General features: G+C 33.4%; 1 protein-coding gene across 19 annotated transcripts in view; it reads left to right on the forward strand.

Moving 5' to 3' along the window:
* The window catches only part of LOC138322870 (calcium-activated potassium channel slowpoke-like), a 73505-nt gene extending 51126 nt beyond the window's left edge, over positions 1 to 22379 (forward strand). For 14 of the 19 annotated variants that reach the window (XM_069267020.1, XM_069267021.1, XM_069267022.1 and 11 more), the window contains 12 exons: positions 602 to 737; positions 2636 to 2686; positions 5775 to 5807; positions 7989 to 8163; positions 8405 to 8629; positions 9421 to 9622; positions 9782 to 9880; positions 10258 to 10388; positions 10629 to 10823; positions 12265 to 12435; positions 15673 to 15739; positions 18170 to 22379. In XM_069267020.1, the coding sequence (XP_069123121.1) occupies positions 602 to 737; positions 2636 to 2686; positions 5775 to 5807; positions 7989 to 8163; positions 8405 to 8629; positions 9421 to 9622; positions 9782 to 9880; positions 10258 to 10388; positions 10629 to 10823; positions 12265 to 12435; positions 15673 to 15739; positions 18170 to 18249 (1565 nt within the window). In that variant the 3' untranslated portion in view covers positions 18250 to 22379. Of the gene's footprint in view, positions 1 to 601; positions 738 to 2635; positions 2687 to 4470; positions 4516 to 5774; positions 5808 to 7988; positions 8164 to 8404; positions 8630 to 9420; positions 9623 to 9781; positions 9881 to 10257; positions 10389 to 10628; positions 10824 to 12264; positions 12436 to 15672; positions 15740 to 18169 lie in introns of all 19 variants that reach the window. The other 5 variants (XM_069267029.1, XM_069267023.1, XM_069267026.1 and 2 more) reach the window with 5 other exon arrangements.
* Positions 22380 to 22929: the final 550 nt, after the last annotated feature.

The raw sequence follows: 22929 nt of genomic DNA on the forward strand, positions 1-22929 counted from the left end.
CTATCGTAATTCGAAGGTTGGCATAAATTGATTCCTTTGTTGCAGCACTGAATAACGACAAAATGTATTTCATTCTTTTCATAATATTTATAACTGTAATGTGTATGGGCAAATGAATGACGAACTTTAAATTTCATTTATTGAACTGTTTATGCGATGATTCACATGGTGCAACTCCTATTGATAAATTATCGTAAATATATACCATGAATATATTTGTTGTCTTGTAGGAAAGTATAATAGCAACTTAATGCTAATGCTTGGTGCTGTTGATGGCTTTTTATATTCACTTATAATGATAATGTTCAAAATGCACATTGACGGTGTTATTCATTGTGTGAAATATAAAACGTCGTCTTGGTAACACTACAAACACTTTGATACAAATTTATTCTTCATTGGTCAGAATTCTAGTAGTTATCAACGGACTGAAATATGTCTGAATCAAATGCAATTGCATCTTAACGCTTACACTCATTCTTTTCATATTTGAAGAAAAATATCGACATTCAAGTTTTCATTGACTTGATAATGTGTTTATTGAATGAAAAATCAAACGTTATGTTGAAACGATGCTCATTTTACCATTTCTTGTAAACAGCCGCTAATCCAATGCTTACTCAGAAGGAACGTAAAATGTCTGGAAGTGCATTAAAGAACAAACTGGGAGAAGGAGGGGGAGCAGCAGCCGGAGGCACAGCAGATAAAGGCGGCGGTATCGCTGGTGTAGCTGCAGGGTAGGTTTATATACATTGTTACACCCCTCTTTATCCCTCACCCCTCTATAAATAATAATCAACCTTCTCTGAGAGTCAATGTAATGAAGGATTTTCAAATCGGATAACAATGTATGAATCTTCTCAAGATAATTTCAAAGTAGTCTCCCTTGTCCATTGACACTAACGACTGAATTAATATTTCACGTCTCACTCTAATATGGCTATCAATTGACTATAACATATGATATGTTATATATATATATACATTGATTTGTATGAATCATCTTACTTTCAGTTAAAACATGATCATTTCACTGTAATAAGAAACGACGTGGGTAAAGTACAGTTTACCGTCGAGTAGTCCGACCATCCGGTAATAATGACGTCATCATTTGACGTGATTTTTTAACGTCATAACCACCGAAAGGTGCGACTAATCGACAATAAATTGTACTTTAACTACGTCGTTTTGGGATCTTGGAACCCCCGTTTTTAGTAATAAAAAAGTAAAAACAATCTTTATTTACATCAACGATTACGAATGGAAATAAGTCTATAACGCTTATTAATTCGAGACACTGTATGATTCATGGCGCTAAGACGTTTTCAGAACTCTGGAAGTTAAAACTTTGAACTTTATAAACATTTTCATGGAACATATCATCTAAACCAATTTATGCGTTACAACGGATGATTTAGGTATTGTTTAAACATGTTTTGCGAGGAGTATTTGCATCGTTATTTATCAAGTAAAAGACATATACTGATTCCTCTGACACTTATATGACAATAATAGTAAAACTCTGTTTTTCCGATCGATATTATTTTCGGCTGCTTAGATGCAATTTTATTTCAATAATAAAGGAAATGCACGTAAATAATAATTTTTATATGGCGCCAATCGTTGAATATTGATACGATACAATCATGGCCTGCGGTGGAGGGATATATCAAGAAATATATATCACTGGTTAGGAATATTTTCTTCTTTAGTCACAACATAGCCTATAAAACTTAATAAGGTGTGCGAAATCACGTACCCTTACTCTACGATTTATAGCTATATATCTTTAATTCAATGCATAATCTCTTGGAAATGACTTAATTGATTTTGTTTGAAATGTTGTTGAAGATTTCCTTGATTTATTTTCCGAAATAAAAGTTTATTCATAATTAGCATGATTTTATGGAATTAATTATACACACTTGTCTTCTTAAATCCGCGCTTTCATTCTTCATTTACCCATGATCACTCACACCAGCGATTCAATACCAGTTCTATAAGAAAATGCAGTTGTATAGTCGTACAGTGTTATGTCATCTATGAAGGTATTATTTAACGTCATATAAGATAAGGGAGATAACTCGTTTCACGAACTCGGTCTTTGTGAGGATTATAACATGTTTTATCCAAGTGGATGGTGTTGTGGCCTAGGGAACACGGTGTATTTGTAACTCATTTAACAGCACGTTACGTATGGATTAATTGTCGCATAAGAAGAATTTAATTCGTCCTTGGAATTTGATTCTGTTGCCGACACCGGAATGGAAGTTAATGTACATGCATAACGTTTCATAGGTTTTCCTGAAATATACATCTTTTTCGAAACAAAACATACAAATGGGTTTTATTCAAGAAAATAATTCTAGAAACGTTCACATGTCAGATTCCAAGGACGACTGCATTTTTAGTTTCTAGATTATCTAACAAAATAAGACGATTGCATACAATTGTTGATCCTTATTTTGAACAAGCCATTACTGGTAATGCCATCAGTAGTACTCGTACTTGTGTGACGGAGACTTACATCACAGTATGTTAAAGCATTGTTTTAACTGTTGCGTTGATATCTTCAGTATGAAGATGACAGCAGGAAAGAAAATGTTATGAAATTGTTTTCATTCTCCCTTTCTAGAGGAGAGAAGCTATCCAAAAACGCCTCCATGAAAGGCCCAAGACTTGCTATGTAAACTCTCTTCTTTTCTCTGCATGACTGTCAGTTACAGTTTGTGTTCAAATTAAAACCGAATACAAATCTTGTATGGGATTTACTACTCTTTTCTAATCATTCAGAAACATTAAGTATATCTGAAATGTACAAGGTTTTGAATGATAATTGTTAAAATAAGTCATTCATTAAACGTTGAAAGTTACATTCACATATAAAGTTGAAGTAAGTGTATTGGCTATACGTATTTCATCGTGACACTCTAATGGTGTTTTTAAACAAAACACCTGTTTATTACCATTTTGTTCGAGTATAAATTATTTCACTTTTGCTGGAGTGTAAGTCCTATACCACCTCATCAAGTTACAATGATTTCAAAAATGGCAAAACCTCCGCGCATTATGAGTGTTTGTATTTTGATGCTTGGAAATGTGTTGTTACTTAACCCATTTGTCAAATTCTCAAGGAAATAGCTTGATGTTTTATTTTGGTTCAATCAATTATATGGCAGATACAGATTTTATTTACACACTGCCACATTTAATATATAGGTACGGGTATATTTCTGATGGAATTTCACAAGCAGTAGGAAATACTAGAATACAATGCAAAAATGTATATGTATTACTCGTGGAACAGTAGGGGTTACAATATGGAGATAAGAGTACACATCATTTCGCGAATACTTGACATTATTGAGTGAATAATAGACATTATTGAGTGAATAATAGACATTATTGAGTGAATAATAGACATTATTGAGTGAATAATATACATCATTGAGTGAATACTAGACATTATTGAGTGAATAATATACATAATTGAGTGAATAATAGATATTATTGAGTGAATAATATACATTATTGAGTGAATAATAGACGTTATTGGGTGACTAATAGACATTATTGAGTGAATATAAAGTGAATACTATACATCACTTCGCGAATTCTAGACGTTATTGAGTGAAAACTAGACGTTATTGAGTGAAAACTAGTCGTTATTGAGTGAATACTAGACATTATTTAGTGAATATCGACGTTATGGTCTTGTAATGAAATAGTACTAACGAATGGCATGTACTTGAACATACATATATAAAGTGTGTGTTTGTATTTGACGTGTAAGTTATATTGCATACTTTAATTTGCATTCAGAAACGTTGTTTTGGATTCAGATTTTCTGATAGTAGTAGAGTTGATAGTTAATGATTTGCCCAGTATTTGATAGGAATAATATTCAGATTAAATATGTTGTTATGCTGAAGATTTTATTCAACCCTAGTATTTAGAAAGTGTAAAAAGCTATCAAAGAAAAAATGTTTATTATTATTTTACCATTGTTCATTATTCAAATATATATATTAGCTGTTGTTTGTAACTACTTTAAAATGTGTTATAGGGGAGACAACCTCCGCGAAACAACGTTGTTGTTGTATTGATCAAATCAGTTTTATTGTCACAAATTCCAACACATTTCAGACTTCTGCAATGAACTATGAATTTAAATAATTCATAAACAGGAATTATACGCTGCTTTTTTAGCTGTATTGTAAGCATTTGAGTATGTTTCGATTACTATTTGATGATTGGTAACCTTTGTGTATAATGGTTGGAGAATATATCTTTGGTTATTAGATGGCATGAATATTATGTGGTTTTAATGGTAAAAAGAACGCTAGATGTTGTTTTGATGAAAACAAGATGAATGTTTTAAGTTGCCCAATATATAGATGCAATTATCAGATCAATTCCGATGAAATCACATTTTTAAGGAGTAATACCAATTATGGTGTTGTGTTTTAGAACGGAAAAGGGAAAAAAGAAACGGAAAAAGACCGTCTTAAATGGGTATTGAAATACATACTTTCGGGTGCATTCTTTTAACATATTTCACTTCCTTATAACACACTACCTACCAAAATGACCGCCACTGTGAACAGATACTTTCTCTTCCACGTGTGTTTGTTACCAAGGATATAACAATAATTAAGTTCTTATTTATAGTATAAGTTGACTGACGAGATCAGTTCATATTCAAGTCAATTAGCGAATATCAAATTTCAATGCAGTTTTGGTGGGTAGTTGTAGATACGTTTTACTATGTAGCTAGCGGTGATGGAAGCATAATGGAGACGATTGCGAGTCAAAACTTCAAAAAAGTAATTTAGGTTCAACACAATCGACAAAAGAAACATTATTACTTTATGTTGAAAAGAATTAAAAATGATTTTGAATGAACGGACCATTTGTCTAGTCATGAAGTTTGATATGACGTAAGCAGCTACAGAGTGTGTGGTATAGTCTGTTATTTTTGTGATGTATATACGTTACTGTACGCATAACTACATAAGTATATCATTAGTATAGATTAACATAGCATGGTATAAGCATGACATACGATATATATCTATGAGAGACCTATTATAAATCAATGAAAACAAATTAACAAGATGGTAAAGAATCTTTCAGCCACTGTGTATATATGATTAATTATCTATATATTTGATATTTATACTTGTATTATACGTATTTTATTGTTAACTCAAATTATAAAACAGGGAAACATTAGACTTATCATAATATCATGAATTACTGGTGAGTTTTAAATAACGAGAGAAAAGGCATTACTATCTTGAAAGCAACCGTAATTTTTAAGATTAAATTCATTGGGTTTAGAATCAATTATTAAAGAATTGATTTGAAATGTTTGATGAAACTGGATGGTTATACACATTATATACAATTATGAAAGTGATTATATTAATTGTATAGACCAATGCCTTCACTCTAAGCTGGAATGGTATCAAATAGTTTTTTCTAGAAATTTCAGAAATTATGAATTAAATAATCAAATATCAGTTTATGACTGTCATTATGGAATTATTTACAAAATCAGTTTTAATTGATCTATTTATCTATTGATTAAATATTATTTTTCAAGGCGAATAGTAATTTGTTACGTGTGTGTACCACTATTCATAACTAACCGGGAACTAGTGTTTTCTTCCGTTCTATGTTTAATTTGCAGTTTAATGATGGTGAACGAGCTTTACTTGTTTTCTCTAATTGACTAATATTGACCATTCCTTTGTATATTGTACTCACAGGGCTTTAGCTACACTCTGGTCGAAGACAAAAGAGTAAGATATCTTCGCCCTTTGTCCAGTTTTGCTGGACGATTGACATGATTTTCACATGCACCATATAATAATACTTTCTGCTAGTTCTGGCGCGTCTGCTCAAAGCCAGTGAGGAATCATTTCATATATTTCACTGTATCAGATTCAATCCATTATCACCAATACAAACCATGATGTCTTCGCTACAATTTGTCGCTTCAATACATATATTAACCAATATCTCAAATAACATATAAATGTATGTTTTCAAGTTGCAAAAAAAATATTATTTTTGTTTCATTTTTGGACGCCTGCTATGGTTGGTGATAAATATTGAATCTGAGACGCCATACCTTTTCTTGTACCCAACCCAAACATCAAATGAAAAGTCACTTTATGTGACAAATTCAATCATTATTTTCATATCGCCAACATTATCATCGATTTTCTGCGTAAATTGCATCATCTTTTTATCATTTGAATATGCGATGAATGTAGAAATGAAATGAAAATTTGGAATACTATTACAAACCGGTTATTTGACTTTTTACATTTCTATGTTATAATTTTAATTACACATGTCAAATTTCGCCATCTAACACTATCGGGTACAAGATTCCATTAAATCTCTTTTCTGAGTACCATCTGGGTCTATGCATGCAGATCATTTCTGATGTTTAACCCTTATCGTCACGTTTCATTATCTTGTGGATGTTAAGAAGGAAATAAACATTTACTTATCTTTTTTTTCGTGCACATATTGCTACATGTATAAAACGGAACCCTTTAATGAATTATATATTTTTTACTTTACAGTAAGGAATTCCTTGCGTTGTAGTATTTTCCGTGCCGGCATTGTTTTAATTGACAAACGAAGAATATTAATTGTTATTACAAAATGATAGGGATGTATCCCATTTATTGTTTTATCATATTTTACTTTTATTAATGAAAATATTTGTTTATTATTTATTTTTGAAAGTTGTCATGCAGCTTTATTAAGTTATTCATATGTATTTTAGTTATTCGTAAATTCAATATCATCAAGTGTAGATAGAAGTGTATGTTTGAGAAGTACATACAATCAATATCGATATGTATGATGCAGTATTTGCTACGGTTAGAGAGTTCCGTCCAGGGGATCATGCAGACAAATCAACTTTGTTTATTTCGGCTAAATACAAATGATCATATGGAAACAAAAATTGATGTGAATATAATACAATTCAGTGGTACTTTAATAATTTTCCAATAAAATACCACATGGACTTTTGTTAAGGATACATAAAACTCTTTTTGTCCATGATTTAAATATATACCAACTCTCGACGCTTGCAAATGTGTAGGAAACTGGGAGCAAGCTGTCAAGCAACTTTGACATTTCAATGACTTTCTGTCAAACTCAGGCAAACATCTCCATCGACCGCGTGAGATCAAACTCTTTCATGTCTCAAGAATTTGAATGTGATTTACAGGTTTTATTAATTGATTGATTGGTTTGTTTTACGGTTAATGTATGTAGTTGAATTTTGTTTTCATTTTACCATGAATGAGATAAATTATTCCTTATTGCACTATTAGATCATACGTAATATCACATTAGCTGTATGCATGCAGTTTTTAAGTGTATACAGTAGAAAAATTACCTTTTTCTTGCATGACTTTTCGATATCACGTTTAGATTTTTTTCTACAGTTTCATAGTCTGATGTTAAAAAAATATATTTAGTAGCACAAACTATTTGTCTCTATCACAATTAAGTTTTCAAAATTAATAGATTTCATCAAAGTAAATGAATTATTTCTCAGTGAAATATATTTGATTTGTTTCGTTTTAAACACTATTATTAAAGCACTTTGTTAATTATAGATATTTTGTTATAATTTACTTCACCTTATGATTAATATACACAACGTGTAAATATTAACCACAGAAACCTACTGTAATGGTATTAGCATTATTACCACAAATGTATAATTATGGTAAATGTCTTCCTATAGTCACCCTAATACAAACCTACATTCACTACGTTTGAAATAATTTAATTTCTACGTTTATCAAAACATTCATTTTATGTACTTTCTAATTAATAGTTTAATGACAATTCTCTCCGAAATTAAAAGGCATTTACCATAATGGTCATTTCCATTCGATACAAGCAATTGTCACTTGACCTGTATAACGGACTGTTTCTGCCACCAGGCCCCAAAGTCCCAGTAAAGCCACACTTCCACCCCTGGAAAGTGGTGGTGGTGGCAACAAAGACAAAGAGCCGGTTTGGCCGAAGGATGCTGGTCCCAGCGAGGAGCCACGAAAGTTTGACTCGACAGGAATGTTTCATTGGTGTCAGGCTCGACCCCTAGAGGACGCCTTGATGGTATGTAACATTCTGATAACTCGTATGTAAAATTGTGTAGTTCATTTTATATACATTTATGTTGTTTCGGCTTTATGAATAAGGCTATTAATTAAACTTAATTGTGCGGTGAATCAGAGAAAATAATTGAATTAATCAAATCGTGACATGAATAGATATTTTACTGTATCATGGGATAGTGATTTATGTCAACGCCTCCATTTTTCATTTTGCTCCGTTTAAACCTGCATTATTCCTATAGGACCGGGACAAGGCCTCTGTAACAGTTCTGTGTAATCACGTGGTCGTCTGTCTGTTCGCTGATGCCAACTCTCCACTGATTGGCATGAGGAACCTTGTAATGCCCCTCAGGGCCAGTAACTTCCATTATGCAGAGCTAAAGCACGTTGTGATAGTAGGTAACCTAGACTACCTAAGGAGGGAGTGGAAAACTCTACAGAACTTCCCAAAGCTCACTGTGCTGCCGGTAAGCTACACTATTTCCTGCCAACGTTTACTTTTGGCACTTTTTGTCTTTTATGAATTTTACATCAATATCAATAAAATACCACAATTTGTGTTTGATAGTTCTTTATCTTAAGACTTTTACATGCAGGTGTATATTATTGGTATAATCGTGACATATACCAAATCTTCATCAAACATGAATATTAGTGAAAGCTGAAGTGGTGTATTATCATATTTTATGTTCAATAAATAATTTCATTATCAGTTATCCCATCGTTAATAGGACGGTTTGATTTCGTTTAAATGTCGTGGGTGGTTTTTTTCCCGTTTATATACTTTTTCACGCAAATTGCGAATTTTAAACACCAACGAAATTATAATTCTTCGATGTACCTATATTTGTAAGAATAATGCTTCAAGGAATTCTAGGATTCTAGGACTCGCAAAATTTAACCACCGCGAATACGCTCCATATAGAAAATCGTGAAATATTGACCCTGCGAATTTAAAGCACTATAAAATATTTGTGAATAGACGCATTGTGATAATGTTTTAGTGCAGTTACGTTATGTGCATTTTTCTAATTGTATTTTCTCTGCTATAGCAAAGAAACATTCAATTCACAGAATAGCATAGAAAAATATGGATTATTTTCAAATTAATATTTGAATACCTGAATGATATGTTTACTATAGTTCAACGATGTTCTTAAATAAATCTCAATTTGATTTTCCTGAAATTATCCAAACGTTTTGCGTTTTGTTTCCGTGCCGAGTATAATACACATATATGTACGTTATATGTTGACAGGGGTCACCTCTAAATCGTGCCAACCTGCGGGCAGTAAATGTAAACCTCTGTGATATGTGTGTAATTGTCTCTGCCAAGGACAAAAACCTCGACGACCCTCACCTAGTGGACAAAGAGTCTATACTCTGTTCACTGAACATCAAGGCCATGACATTTGACGATAGTATAGGACTATTGCAGGCCTCCGCTCAACCTGGCGCAGGTAAGGTTATAGGTCATGGCCAATCAGTATACCTATATTTTAGACATTCTTGAAGCTCAAAATCGATAGATTCCATTTAATAACTTGAATTGAAGGATTTACAGATTTTAGAAAAAAGAAGGATAACCATTGTGTATAAAGTTTTTGTGTACGTTGCAGGGTTCCTTCCTCCTGGTTTCTCCCCTATGGGCAGTCCGGCTAAGATGGCCAGGAGAGGGTCTGTATGTGGTTCCAACGTACCACTCATCACTGAACTGGGTAGGTCGGGATTTCTCATAACATGAACGAAACCGCGGTATAAAGGCTAACTGTATCCAGACATAAGCATTATCTTTTTATAGTGTATATGTATATTGTTTAGGTAATGCCTATGTTTTCGTTGTAGATGTTATGAATATATGACACAAACCTGTAGGTGACACAAGATATCGTAATCCAAATCGATATGCGATACATACACATGCTATTTTGTAACTTAATGAGGAAATGGGTGTTTATTATGAAACATATTTTGCTCTCGCGAGGATGTCCATCATATGATTAGTTGTTACAAGCGTATGATTGACTTAAGATGACATTACAGAGTAAATGTGACCTTGTCCACATGATGATAATGGTTAAATCCACCTTTCCAGCAAACGACTCTAACGTGCAGTTCCTGGATCAGGACGATGAAGATGACCCAGACACCGAACTTTACATGACACAACCATTCGCTTGTGGCACGGCGTTCGCTGTCAGTGTGTTGGACTCGCTCATGAGTACGGTAAGTTTAATAAGATACTATCAAACATATAATGGTTTATCTTACTTAATTAATATGTTAGAATTTAGTATAAGTGCAAGTATTTCGGATATAAACTTAATTATTTTATCCTCTCATACATCTGGTGTTAATTTACAATTAATATTAGTCAAAACCAGAATTAAAATAGTTTTTTTTTTCAAAACAAACTGCTACATTTGAATTGTGTTATTTATTCAATGTTATTATGTTCTTTTGCAGAGTTACTTCAATGATAACGCCTTGACGCTGATCCGGACGTTAATCACAGGTGGCGCTACGCCCGAACTGGAGCAGATTCTAGCGGAGGGTGCGGGAATGAGGGGAGGCTACTGTACACCCAATGTCCTCTCTAACCGGGATAGGTGTCGGGTAGCTCAGGTTTCCCTGTTTGACGGACCTTTAGCGGCATATGGGGTTAGTTAATTTCATTTTCACGATCTTTAGCCCACCATCAGTAGATGGTGGGCTATTCAAATTGCCTTTTGTCCGTGGCCCGTCCGTCCGTCCGTCCGTCCGTCCGTCCGTCCGTGAACAATCTTGTTATCGCTATTTCTCAGAAAATGCTCAAAGGATCTTTCTAAAATTTCATATGTAGGTTCCCCTGGGGCCTTAGTTGTGCATATTGCATTTTGGGACCATTCGTTTGAAAAGATGGCCGCCAGGCAGTCATCTTGGATTTTGATATTCAAAGTTTGTTGTCGCTACTTCTCAAAAACTATTGAAGGGATCTTTCTCAAATTTCATATGTAGGTTTCCCTAGGGCTCTTGTTATGCATATTGCATTTTGGGACCAATCGGTCAACAGGATAGCCACGAGGTAAGCCATCTTGCATTTTTAATAGTTCAAAATTTGTTATCGCGATTTCTCAGAAAGTACTTAAGGGGTCTCTCTCAAATTTCATATGTAGGTTCCCCTAGGGCCTTAGTTATGCATATTGCATTTTGGGACCAATCGGTCAACAAGATGCCAACCAGGCAACCATCTTGGATTTTGATAGTTTGTTATCGCTATTTCTCAAAAAATACTACAGGGAATATTCTCTTTCATATGTAGGTTCCCCTAGGGCGCTAGTTGTGCATATTGCATTTTGGGACTGATCGGTCAACAAGATGGCCGACATGCCGCCATCTTGGATTTTGACAACTGAAGTTTGTTACCGCTATTTCTCAGAGGTAATGAAGTAATCTGTCTCAAATTTCATGTGCATGTTTCCCTAGGGACCTAGTCGTGCATATTGCATTTTGGGACTGATCGGTCAACAAGATGTCCGACATGAAGCCATCTTGGATTTTGATTATTGAAGTTTGTTAGTGTTATATTCTCTCAGAAAGTACTGAAAGGATCTTTCTCAAGTTTCATATGTTGTAATATGTAGAAAAAAATTGAAAAGCAGAGAAAAGATTCTCTTTCCATTGTCAGATTGTAGATCATTCTTGGTAGGTGCCAAGATCCCTCTAGGACCTCTTGTAATGTAGAAACCTTCATTAGATATTCACATTAAAAAACAGCTGTGTACAATGTACGTAGCATGTAGTTTGTTAATTATTAAAGTTTTACACATGATCAATCGTCTATCCTGTATTGTTTCTCTATTTACGCATTCTTCAATATCATAAAGATTTCCTACTTATATCTAAGTAATACGTCATATTTAATGTATCACATTTGTAAATGCGTATTATAATTGACCAATTAAAAATATGAATGATACAGCTGTTCATAAACAAGACATGCATACAAAAGATGTGTTTTGTTACAAATGAGCGTTTACAAAATTAAAAATTATCAAAACATAAAAAACTTTTATTATATTTACATACATTCTTTAACCGCTGTGGTTTTGTTTTCTCCTAGGATGAGGGTCAGTACGGGGACCTATTCGTGAATGCGTTGCGTAATCATGGGATACTTTGTATAGGTTTATACCGATTCCGCGATACCAGTGATAACAACTCTAGCCCCTCTTCTAAGCGATATGTGATCACAAACCCAGCAGAAGACTTCCCTCTCCTCCCGACAGATCAGGTAAACTAGATCTAAATGATGTAGTGTGGTTTTGTAACATAGTTATCTAATATCATTTCATATTAAATTGTCACTTTTATTTCTACATTACATCTACATATTGTGTTTCTTTTTTAACCATTTCATCTTTTGCACATATTGGAGCTATTGCGGTTTTTTAATGTTACATTTTTTCTATGTTCCATTTTCTCATTATTGTATCATATAAAAATGCTTCATACAGGATTTTCTCTCATTGACCTGTTACAATCACTATATGCTGTATATCTTTATATTGTATTTCTTCTATTTCGTTTTGACAATGTAAACTTATTACCCAATTTTAATTGATATCGTTTAGAGTTTCCACTTATGATAAAAAGTTCTTGTTATCTGGTGAATCTCACATCACTTACTATGTGATATTTATCCTATTCATTTCACGGTATTTCACAATCACTGTTCACAATTAATAGATATAACGATACGTTGCCAACATCTTCCTGTTTTATTAGACGGAATGAATTGATATGTGTGTAGCAATGTAAAAATCCATATTGTTATACCCCTATAAAATAGTTTCTATATAAACTCTATAGACAAAAATGATGCCAATAAATGAACTGTTCCGTCGAGCGGTCCAAAGAATTGTTTAAATCGACTGTTAAAATATGCTATTAGACCGGAGTGACGTCACACCTACAGTTGGTAGAAGACAAAAGGTTACACCCTTGTGCACACGGAGTGCACTACGTTTAGACAACAGGTAGACACGGAGTGCACTACGTTTAGACTACAGGTAGACATGGAGTGCACTACGTTTAGACTACAGGTAGACACGGAGTGCACAAGATTTAGACTACGGGTAGACACGGAGTGCACAAGATTTAGACTACAGGTGGACACGGAGTGCACTACGTGTGAACACGGTGTCCACTACAGGTTGACATGGTGTCCGGGTACATTCAGACCTAGACAGACAAGGTACAATTCGTGACTTCAATGCGACGTCTAACCTCCTATCGTTTGGTAAACAAACATAATGGCGGAGGGTAGCACTGGATTTTCGGAAGCAACAGAGAATGACATTCAGAAGATTTTGAATGACCGTAACAGCCAAAAACACGAAAAACGTTACCAGAAGTAATTACTGTTTAAAAAATTATTTTGAGTCAATTGGGTATAACAAAGCAGTTATCGACCGGGTTTTCGGGCAACAGATGATTTGTTGGATCCTCGCACAATCTATTGCCCTCAACCCAAGTCAACAACTGTATAATGTTTCAGTTATAATTAAGGGTATCTGTGTCACCAATTTTTCTGAAATAATGACTTCGGCAACAATGTGGACACTTAAACAACGGACACTTGATAAGAAAAAACATTATTTTCCTACCGTAATTTCTTAGTTTTGTTTAACCTTTTACCTTTTTTGAATCCGTAAAATAGCGTAATTTAGAATCGTACATAATACGCCATGAAAGAATCAAATACAAACTGTAATTTGCACATTTTGAGTATATCATGGATTGATTTGTCGCTATAAGTTGACAACAATATTTTTGTGCTAATTGTACGTTTAAGCAATACACGTTCACACATACATGTATTATTCACCGTCATATATCGGCTGTCTGTATTCACAACAAATATACATATGAGGGTTTTTTAACATCAATAACTTCCACAAAATGGCTGTAAAGGTAAAAGAAAAACATACATGTATTTTTGGTGATGAGTTTTTTTTTATCATTATACATGTATCATACAAGTCATCGGATGGTCACTTTATGAACATGTATTTAATGCGTGTGTAACAAACCAAAACGATTAGAATTAAACTTGGCATCAATCATATCATCATTTAAATTAGAAGTTCAGTGACACACAGAAACGGGATTCCCTCATGTACTTTTTATGTCGCCAGCAACGCAAGGGCGACACATATGTATCACTATGTCAGCGTCGGCGTCCGGGAAAAGGTTTCCGTGTGATAACTTTAGTATTTATTGTCTGATTTCATACAGATTTAATGTACTGCTTTTCATTAATGAGATCTCAGATGAGTTCGATACTGGTCGAAATCCGACAATATTTGCAAGAGTTCCGGGACTTTAAACTCGTCAAAACAGACAATATCTTGGTTTACGTGCGATAATTTTAATATTTTTATCCGATTTTAACCAGTTTTTGCACATTGCTTTATATCAATGATATTTAGGCTGATATATTTGCATTGCTACTGATCAAAATCCGTCAATATTTGCAAGAGTTACGCGACTTTATAACTTTCCCTAATTATTAAAAATATTTTTAACTGTAAATAACCATTTTTGTGATGTTGTAAACTGCTGTGCAGGCGACACACCCACTTCCGTGGAATTCTTGTTCTACCATTGCATAACATCACGTGACTATCCATATTATAACACAAAGGAGTTTAACGCATGTAGACGGGGTGACAGCTGTGACGTAGTGCATGCAAACAAAGACAATAGTGCATGGGTTTCACCCGATCTGGCAAACTTAACGTTCGGCCCGCAATAAACAAAACAGACACTAAAAAACAACTTTTTTGAAATGCTGTTGTCTAAAAAACAGTTCATTTACATTTATTTTAATCATCATTTAATTTCATCCAAGTCAAATTTGTTTCCCAAATTTTCAAAACTTTGAGCTAACAAATATGCTCTGAAACCCAGCGCAAAATGACTAACCGCATTCAAATCTTCCAAACCAGATAACAGGTACAGTTAACTAAAATGTGTTATGAATTTAGACGTTTTTTATTTTTACCATTACCATACAACATTGTTAGAAGCTATTCTGAGTTTGAAATAGAACATCTTCAGCATTAACATTGTTTTCTAGTTTACCAAAATTGCCTGGTAATAATTGATGGAGGTACTCTAACTCACAGTACACTTTCTTATTAAATATTTGTATATCTATATAAATATATTGTGTCACCTTTATGTCATAGGTAATTTGGTGTTTACATTTGCGAGGGAAGTGACCTTTGACTTGAGTTTTCAGCATGAAAATGTTCAAATTTGCAAGGAAAATGTTATTTCCTGATTTTACTGTAGTTGGTATTGAAAAGAACGTTAAGGTTATGTCTTTTTCAAAGTAAACTGCCTATTTGGGTCAGTATAATACATCGAATTTTTCACAAGTCACTCCTATATATCTGTAATTGCCGAATGTCCTCGACTCTCTAACTTTACAATTTGTTATGTTTTTCATTCTACTATTTAGGTATTTTGTCTTGTGCCATGCAATCTATCACAAAGTTCCAATACCTCTTCAAGTCGGAATGAGAAAAGTAAGCCGATGATGTATATACATGTACCATAAACAGTACAATATTGCTTTGGCTGTGTTCCTTGCTTTAATCATTGTATTGGTGTCATCAAATGGCTTTCTAGCATGCAATGTGAATTTAGATAAATGCATGCACAGGAATAACTCATTGTGTTTACCTTTCAGAAATACAACACTTAAATAATCGAATGACCATCAAGTAGTAGCATGTGTATATCAAATAATGTCAGTATCAAAGTCTTAAATTACTATGATTTAACGTAAAATCTATGTTCGTACCATCGATTTAGTTGTAATTCTCATAGGTTATATTTATTACAACAACAGAAAGTAATGTTTTATATGCCAAAGATTAATTTTTTAAGGAGTCTTCTGAATGGAATAATCCATAATTTCATTGAATGTAGATATATATGTATCGATCAAAGATCACAATTACAAGATATGCATGCCAGAAAAAGATTCAATATCCATTCACTAAAAGTGGTTCACATCGGGATCGCCATAGTAACAGAAATATATAGAATTCAATACATTTTATAAAAGTTATTGGTCAATATTCTCTCTTTGTATGTTGTTTAGCCATTACAATATACACGATTTTAAGATAAGCCATGGTGATGCAATAATATACTGACCTGTCATCGTCCGATAGTTTTGTCTAGTTTTATGACATCTCACACCATTGTTTGTGAGGCTATGTCTAATCTACTAACATTAAGTCTGGCTACACAGGATCTATTTATTTCTATATTGGGTTACATATAGTCTTGCTACATTTCCCCACTACACTTTTTAAAACTAGCTTTTTTACATATATCTATATCTAGTCTAGGTTTTGGTTTAGTTACAATTGTATATATGTTAACTTTGTATGATTACATGTAATGTGTAGCTAAACCTGTTATCTTTACAGATATTTTAGATTGATATATTCTAGCTCCCGTAATCCAATATCATTTAGTCTAGCTAAACATTAGTACATCAAATCTCGTAGCCTATAGTACTAGTATATATACACGAATCATATCGAGTCTTGTCTTATATAACCCATGCATGGTACATGGTATGATATAGTGTAACTGTAATTACATAAGCGACAGTAGACGGTAAGTATGGCCCGGTTGGATGGATTGGTATCTCGAATTCAATCGCCTACCCAGTGTTATTGTGTACATCAACCTAAAGTTTGTTCCGGTTTGTGTTTATATCGTAGTAATCTTTCGTTCACGGTTTAATATGAGAATACAACAAGTGATTTTAACAAGTAGGGGTGGTACTTTAGAACTAATGTTTGTCCATTTGAATTACTGCCTTGTCCTATATTTACCATTTGAAGTAATTCGTATCCAACAGACTTACGTTTGATTGGATCCCATGTCATCTGGAAAATCCTGTTGATATTACTTCTTTGACCTCCATTTGAAGTTATAAATACTTAAGAAATTAAGAAATATATACATTTAAGCCAGTTCCAAGCGTAACACTGATTTAATGCAATATGACAATTTAAAGTCAGCAAATGGCTGTGCTTATTATGTTTTTATTGACATTACTTATGGCAATATGCATTCACACCTCTTCATAAGCTGAAGTACAGCATTTTCTTTAGCCAATACATGTATTCATAATCATAATATAATGTATAATTATATTATTGCCGTTATTTGTTAACTAAATAATTCTGCTTCTGTTGCTGCTGTTGGGAATCACCTTCCGGGTGTGCTATAGTCATATTCGATTGCTTGAAATAGGGAATAACAAATAAAGATATACTTGTAAGTCTAACAGAACAAAATTATTAACCAAATAGCGCAGGTTTCTACCCCAGTTACGTCCTCCTATATATATTTCTCTGTCTCGCTGGTTCTTTTCACACATTCTTCTCTAAATACCCAGAATTATTCAGGATTTTAAACAAATGAGGGATGTTTAGATGATTAGAGAATTGTATTATGTCGATGTCATGTTTATGTTTGTCTATCCTGACCTTGTCGTGACGTCGATAAATTACACTGAGCTATCCTGTCAATGCATGTCGTTGTCATAGTAATCGCTGTGAGCAACACGAGACCATGGTTGATGTGTTCTGTTGCATGCTGGGTAGCTGTCTTAGTAAACACTTTGGCAATTGTATGCGGGAGATAAATAGTCGCGTTATATGATCAAAGATGTATTGATTGAGAAGATAATCATTATAAATACGTTTAACCAACTTGTGGCTGTCTTTGAAAGAATTGTTTAATTAACCATCATTGTTGGATTCATTTTAGTCATTTTGTAACAAGTAACAAATTCAGGTCAATAAATAATTTATCCTGTTGGGTTTTTTTTGCGCAAAGTTCATTTGAAAACAAACTGGCGTCAGACGTGATTAAATTTTACAATTTTGTAATTGTTTCCTCATATTTTTTCTCTGGTTTCATTTCAGGCATTCTGCCTAATGCCTTTCAATCAATCAGTTCCCGGAAAAACACCAAGGCCGACATCAAACAAGAACCGTGTACATAGCAATGAAGTGGAACAGATTCAGTAACTCACCAGTACCATTCAGATGTACCTGGATAAGTAGCAGTGCAGAGGAAGTCTCGCACACACAGCGATCTTCAGGGGCAAACATACATATGGTATGGGCAATGCTAACACGTAGGAATGCTGGCTTTTCTTCGAACAGTATGATATTTGGGTGATTCCCATTCAACTAAATGACATCAATGATTATACTTAAACTACTTTAGATTCGAAAAAAAAAAGACAAATACGGACGTATTAATGTGAACGTGTAATGTTGTAGATCTTGTGAGGTATTTTGGAGCTGTGTAAACCATTGGTCAGCTGTTCTATGGTGAAAGTTTAGCATTTTGAAAATGAACCAAAGAGAAGATCGTTCAACCCATCGAATCTATAATTGAATGTAATACTCAGTCGCAACGTGTTGGCTTCATGTGTTTTGGTGATCATGAATTAATAATGCTTATACCTTTTCTATCACGACGTGCAATAAGTGATATCTTTTATTGTTAGAAGTGACACAGTGCTTTGTTACGTTCCTATAATGTTGGTAAATGTGCGAGTCTCGGATTAATACTATCCTATTGTTTTCGTTCATTCTGTGGCGATTTTCTGAAACACACAACATTTATGTTGCGTTTTTGCAAAACAAGAAATATTGTTGACTTGATGCATATTGTTGTTATTTATTCAAGTTATGATGAAAAAATGTGTCTAGCTTTTAGAATTAAATATAAGATTATCCTACAAGAGTTCGATATGGATATGTTCTGTATATGTCATTGACCAAATGAACGTACTTTTTTATCAAACAAATTGTAAAGTCACACAATAACCATTCCTCATATGCATGTTCATCCAAGCATGATTTTCTTCGGTTTTAATTTTTCGGATTTATGTGCTCAAAATCCGAAAAAAGAAAAATGTACAATTTAAAATTTGCTTATTTTTTTATAAAATGAAATTGTGTAACATAGTAGTTTCTCTAAATTGTCATTATTTGAAAAATCTTTCCCTGATATATTACTAAAAAATGAGTTTGATTTTTTCAATGAAACTGGTAAAATAGATGTTTATTTTAAAATGCGGAGAGCGAAATCTTGTTTATAACAACAGTATTATAATTACTTATTTACAAAGTACAGAAAAGATGGAGTTTTATTTTACAATTTTAAAGTATTTACATTTTTAAGGCTTTATTTCTTCAAATAGCTATTTTTGTCATTGTGTTCTCCTATAGAATATTGAGCGATAGACTTTCAACAAAAGATTAGAGGTCAAGTTTTAATGTATTTTTTTCTAATATCATTTATGTTGTGTTCAGGCTTAAAACTATTTGTATACCAAGAGTATTATTTATAGATGATAATTAATAATGATCAATGTTGTCGTTTAAAAAATGGCATGCATCAAGCAGTAAAAAAATGTATCAGGGTTGATACAAAATATATTTTAGGATAAAAAATATAATAATTTTGTATTTGAATCGATTATATTTTATTCGCATGTGTTTGACAAAAAGGCTAATATTTAGATAGTGACTCGATCTTGTAGTTTAACTTATACGGAAATAGTATATAATTCAATTATGGTTTTTATGATAATATTAAACCATTTGTACTGATACTAGCAACAAGTTTGTTGATGGTAATGTACATTATCTCGAGACTCCATTGTGTAAACGTACGCTTGCTTTATGGTCTCAAAGGCTCACTTGTCATTCCTTATATGTTGACGATCGTTTTTGTACATTTTTATTGACATTGAAGCTCATGCGATATGTTGTTCCATTTGAAGTATCCAATAGTTTAACATTGTTTCAAATATTCTTTAGCATTTGTTATAGACAGCGAATTTTATTCGTTTTTTATTGTAGACTTTGTGATAGTCAAAGAAACTACCTATTGTATATTATATAATTGAAAGTTTTCTGTATGTCAGCCTACCTAGTTGTGCCACTGAGCGCCAAGTAACGAGGTGATACGTGTTTCTGTTTATCAGCCTAGCTAGTTGTGCCACTGAGTGCCAAGTAACGAGGTGATGCGTGTTTCTGTTTATCAGACTAGCTAGTGGTTATACGTGTTTCTGTATATCAGACTAGCTAGTGGTGATACGTGCGTGTTTCTGTATATCAGCCTAGCTAGTTGTGCCACTGAGCGCCAAGTAACGAGGTGATACGTGTTTCTTTCTGGTTAAGACATCACTCAAAACACGGTACCTTAGACAACTGTATTGTGATCATGTCTGTGATATTTTTGCCCCAATGTTTACATTTATTTTTCTAAAATAAAATGTTATGATAAATAATAGGTCATGATGTAAGGTTTTTGTACAAAGTTGTTGACTTTCTGTTTTCCTTAATGATCAATATTTATAAAACGACCTGCATATTTCTCCCGCTTATCACAAATGAAAGTTTCACTGATTACATAGTGAGGAGACATTGCTTTCTGTCAGGTATCCTATGTACTCAGTATTGTTGTCGTATATGTGATGCCGTCATTAGTCCCTCTTTATTGGACAATGCCAGATGCCTTGTTTCACTTTTTTTCTCCGAAAAACTTCTATGTTTTTTAAACAAATCAAGTAAATATATTTCTTTGAAGGAGACATGTTGCATAGTTTTGAAGTAAGTATTCATCGAGGTGATTTTTTCTAAGTGTGAGAAATATTGCCGTCTTGTATATGACTCTGTGTTCCATCAGTATCTATTTACGTTTCCTCAGTGTATCTGAGTGAATTACTGTAAACAGATTTCTCTAGTGTATACTTGTTTATCTTATTTTGTTCACAATATTTTCACACCTTTATTCTCTTTTTTTACATGTGCGTTATACTTATTATTAGAAGTTTATTGTAATAAAGGTTCTGAGTAAACAAGTTTTAGTGCATGGAATACATGTATAATTATTCCAAGGGCGATTTTCACCATAATTCATTAATAAGATATATACTGCCGACTTATCCCCGACCCAGTAAAAATAAATGTGCATTTATCTTTATATACAAAGTTGTGTTGCACACTAGTTTAAATGTACATAATGAATATTATATTCACATAAGAGAATCCTGCATCAGATTGTATTTTTTTCACTTGTTCAACTGAGTCAGTTTAGCTATCGTAGGATTCGGATCATAAGCTACTAATGGAAACCATTTCAGATCATCGTTGACAACAGTTAATTCCTTAGGGAGCGTTAGACTGAACCTGCTGCCCCAATGCATAATACTTACCGACTCTCTTCTTCCTACTCTATTGGTTTCTGCTCTAGCTAAGGGCTCGGCATTAGGAGAGTAGGGCGACTGGTTTGACAGTATGTCTCTCTGTGACTTGAGTATATTCTCCGGACCTCCCAGTTTGCTTGGCAAACGAATTTTCCTTCGCCAAATAACGAGGAAAATCCCACATTAAAATGTTATCTCTTTGATGCTTTTCAGTGTACAATGTACGTGGTAAGCGGTTTGTCTTAATTTTTATTACAAAGTTATATCCTCCAGCAGATTGTCGGTCCTGGTTCCTTATGGTTGCGAAAACATCCCATATATTAAAAACAATATTTTTTCATTTACTTTAGTACACTTTTGCTTTCTGTGTGCCCATTATATATAGGGGTCATCAATGTATTTACAAATGTACGTGCGGGACAATCGGCATTTATTTATCTGGGAATGTGAATATATTGACAAAGGTTTTCTATCAGGTTTTTTTTTATTTGTAAACGTCATTCAGTTCTTTCAATTTGAGATATTTTTCAATGGACTAAATGTACCAATAGTATATTGCATATACAACCATCAACGTTTAGGAAAAACAAATTCTCGTCCGGTCCAGTCTGATAAAGGTACAACTTTTGATTCGTTAGTTTGAGCGTTATTAAATACTTTAAGTTTCGCGTATCATCTATAGTTACGTTGCTTGCATTATAACTCCATAAAGGATATACATTTGTATACTTTAATCTGTATCCTGAATTTGCCATCCATGTGATGGCAAGGGAATTATTATTTCATACAACGGGGGCAGACCTAACATTAATCATTAATTAATGTATTTTCAATATTTGCAATCCACGAGCTATGTGTAACCTTTGTATTTCTGATCAAAATAAAATGATACTTTTATACTTATACATGTACGTGTTTGTTATACTTATATTGGCGGATCTATTGGACCTTTAATTAATTTAATGTGCTGGTTTATAATAGACAACTGCAGTTTATGTGTTATGTAAATTTGAACATATTGAGCCTTTTGTCAAATACAGGAATTGAATTCAAGAACATTCTTTCAAATAAGTTAAAACAACATTGGTACAGAGGCGAAACATGACGTGGAAACATAATAGAAAAAACATATTGATTGATTGATTAAATGGGTATTCGATAATGTTTATTTCCCAATAATTTGAGTGCAGAGCGTGACCCGATTCGGAGCGTATGGATACATGTAAACATTGGCGGACTTCATGTGACATTCCACAAAATCACGTGTCAATGTCTACGAATAAAACATGTACGTGACAATCGGAGACATACAATAAAACATATTTAATTTTTGAATGTGTTATTGCTATTTGACATGAATAGTATAACTGAAATATAAGAACTATTTTTGTGAATTCATAGATATAAAAAGCGGATGAAGCTGTCAGTCAACGGCAATTTACTGAATACTCCATC

Source organism: Argopecten irradians, chromosome 5 (assembly GCF_041381155.1).
Source record: "Argopecten irradians isolate NY chromosome 5, Ai_NY, whole genome shotgun sequence".
Lineage (NCBI taxonomy): Eukaryota > Metazoa > Mollusca > Bivalvia > Pectinida > Pectinidae > Argopecten > Argopecten irradians.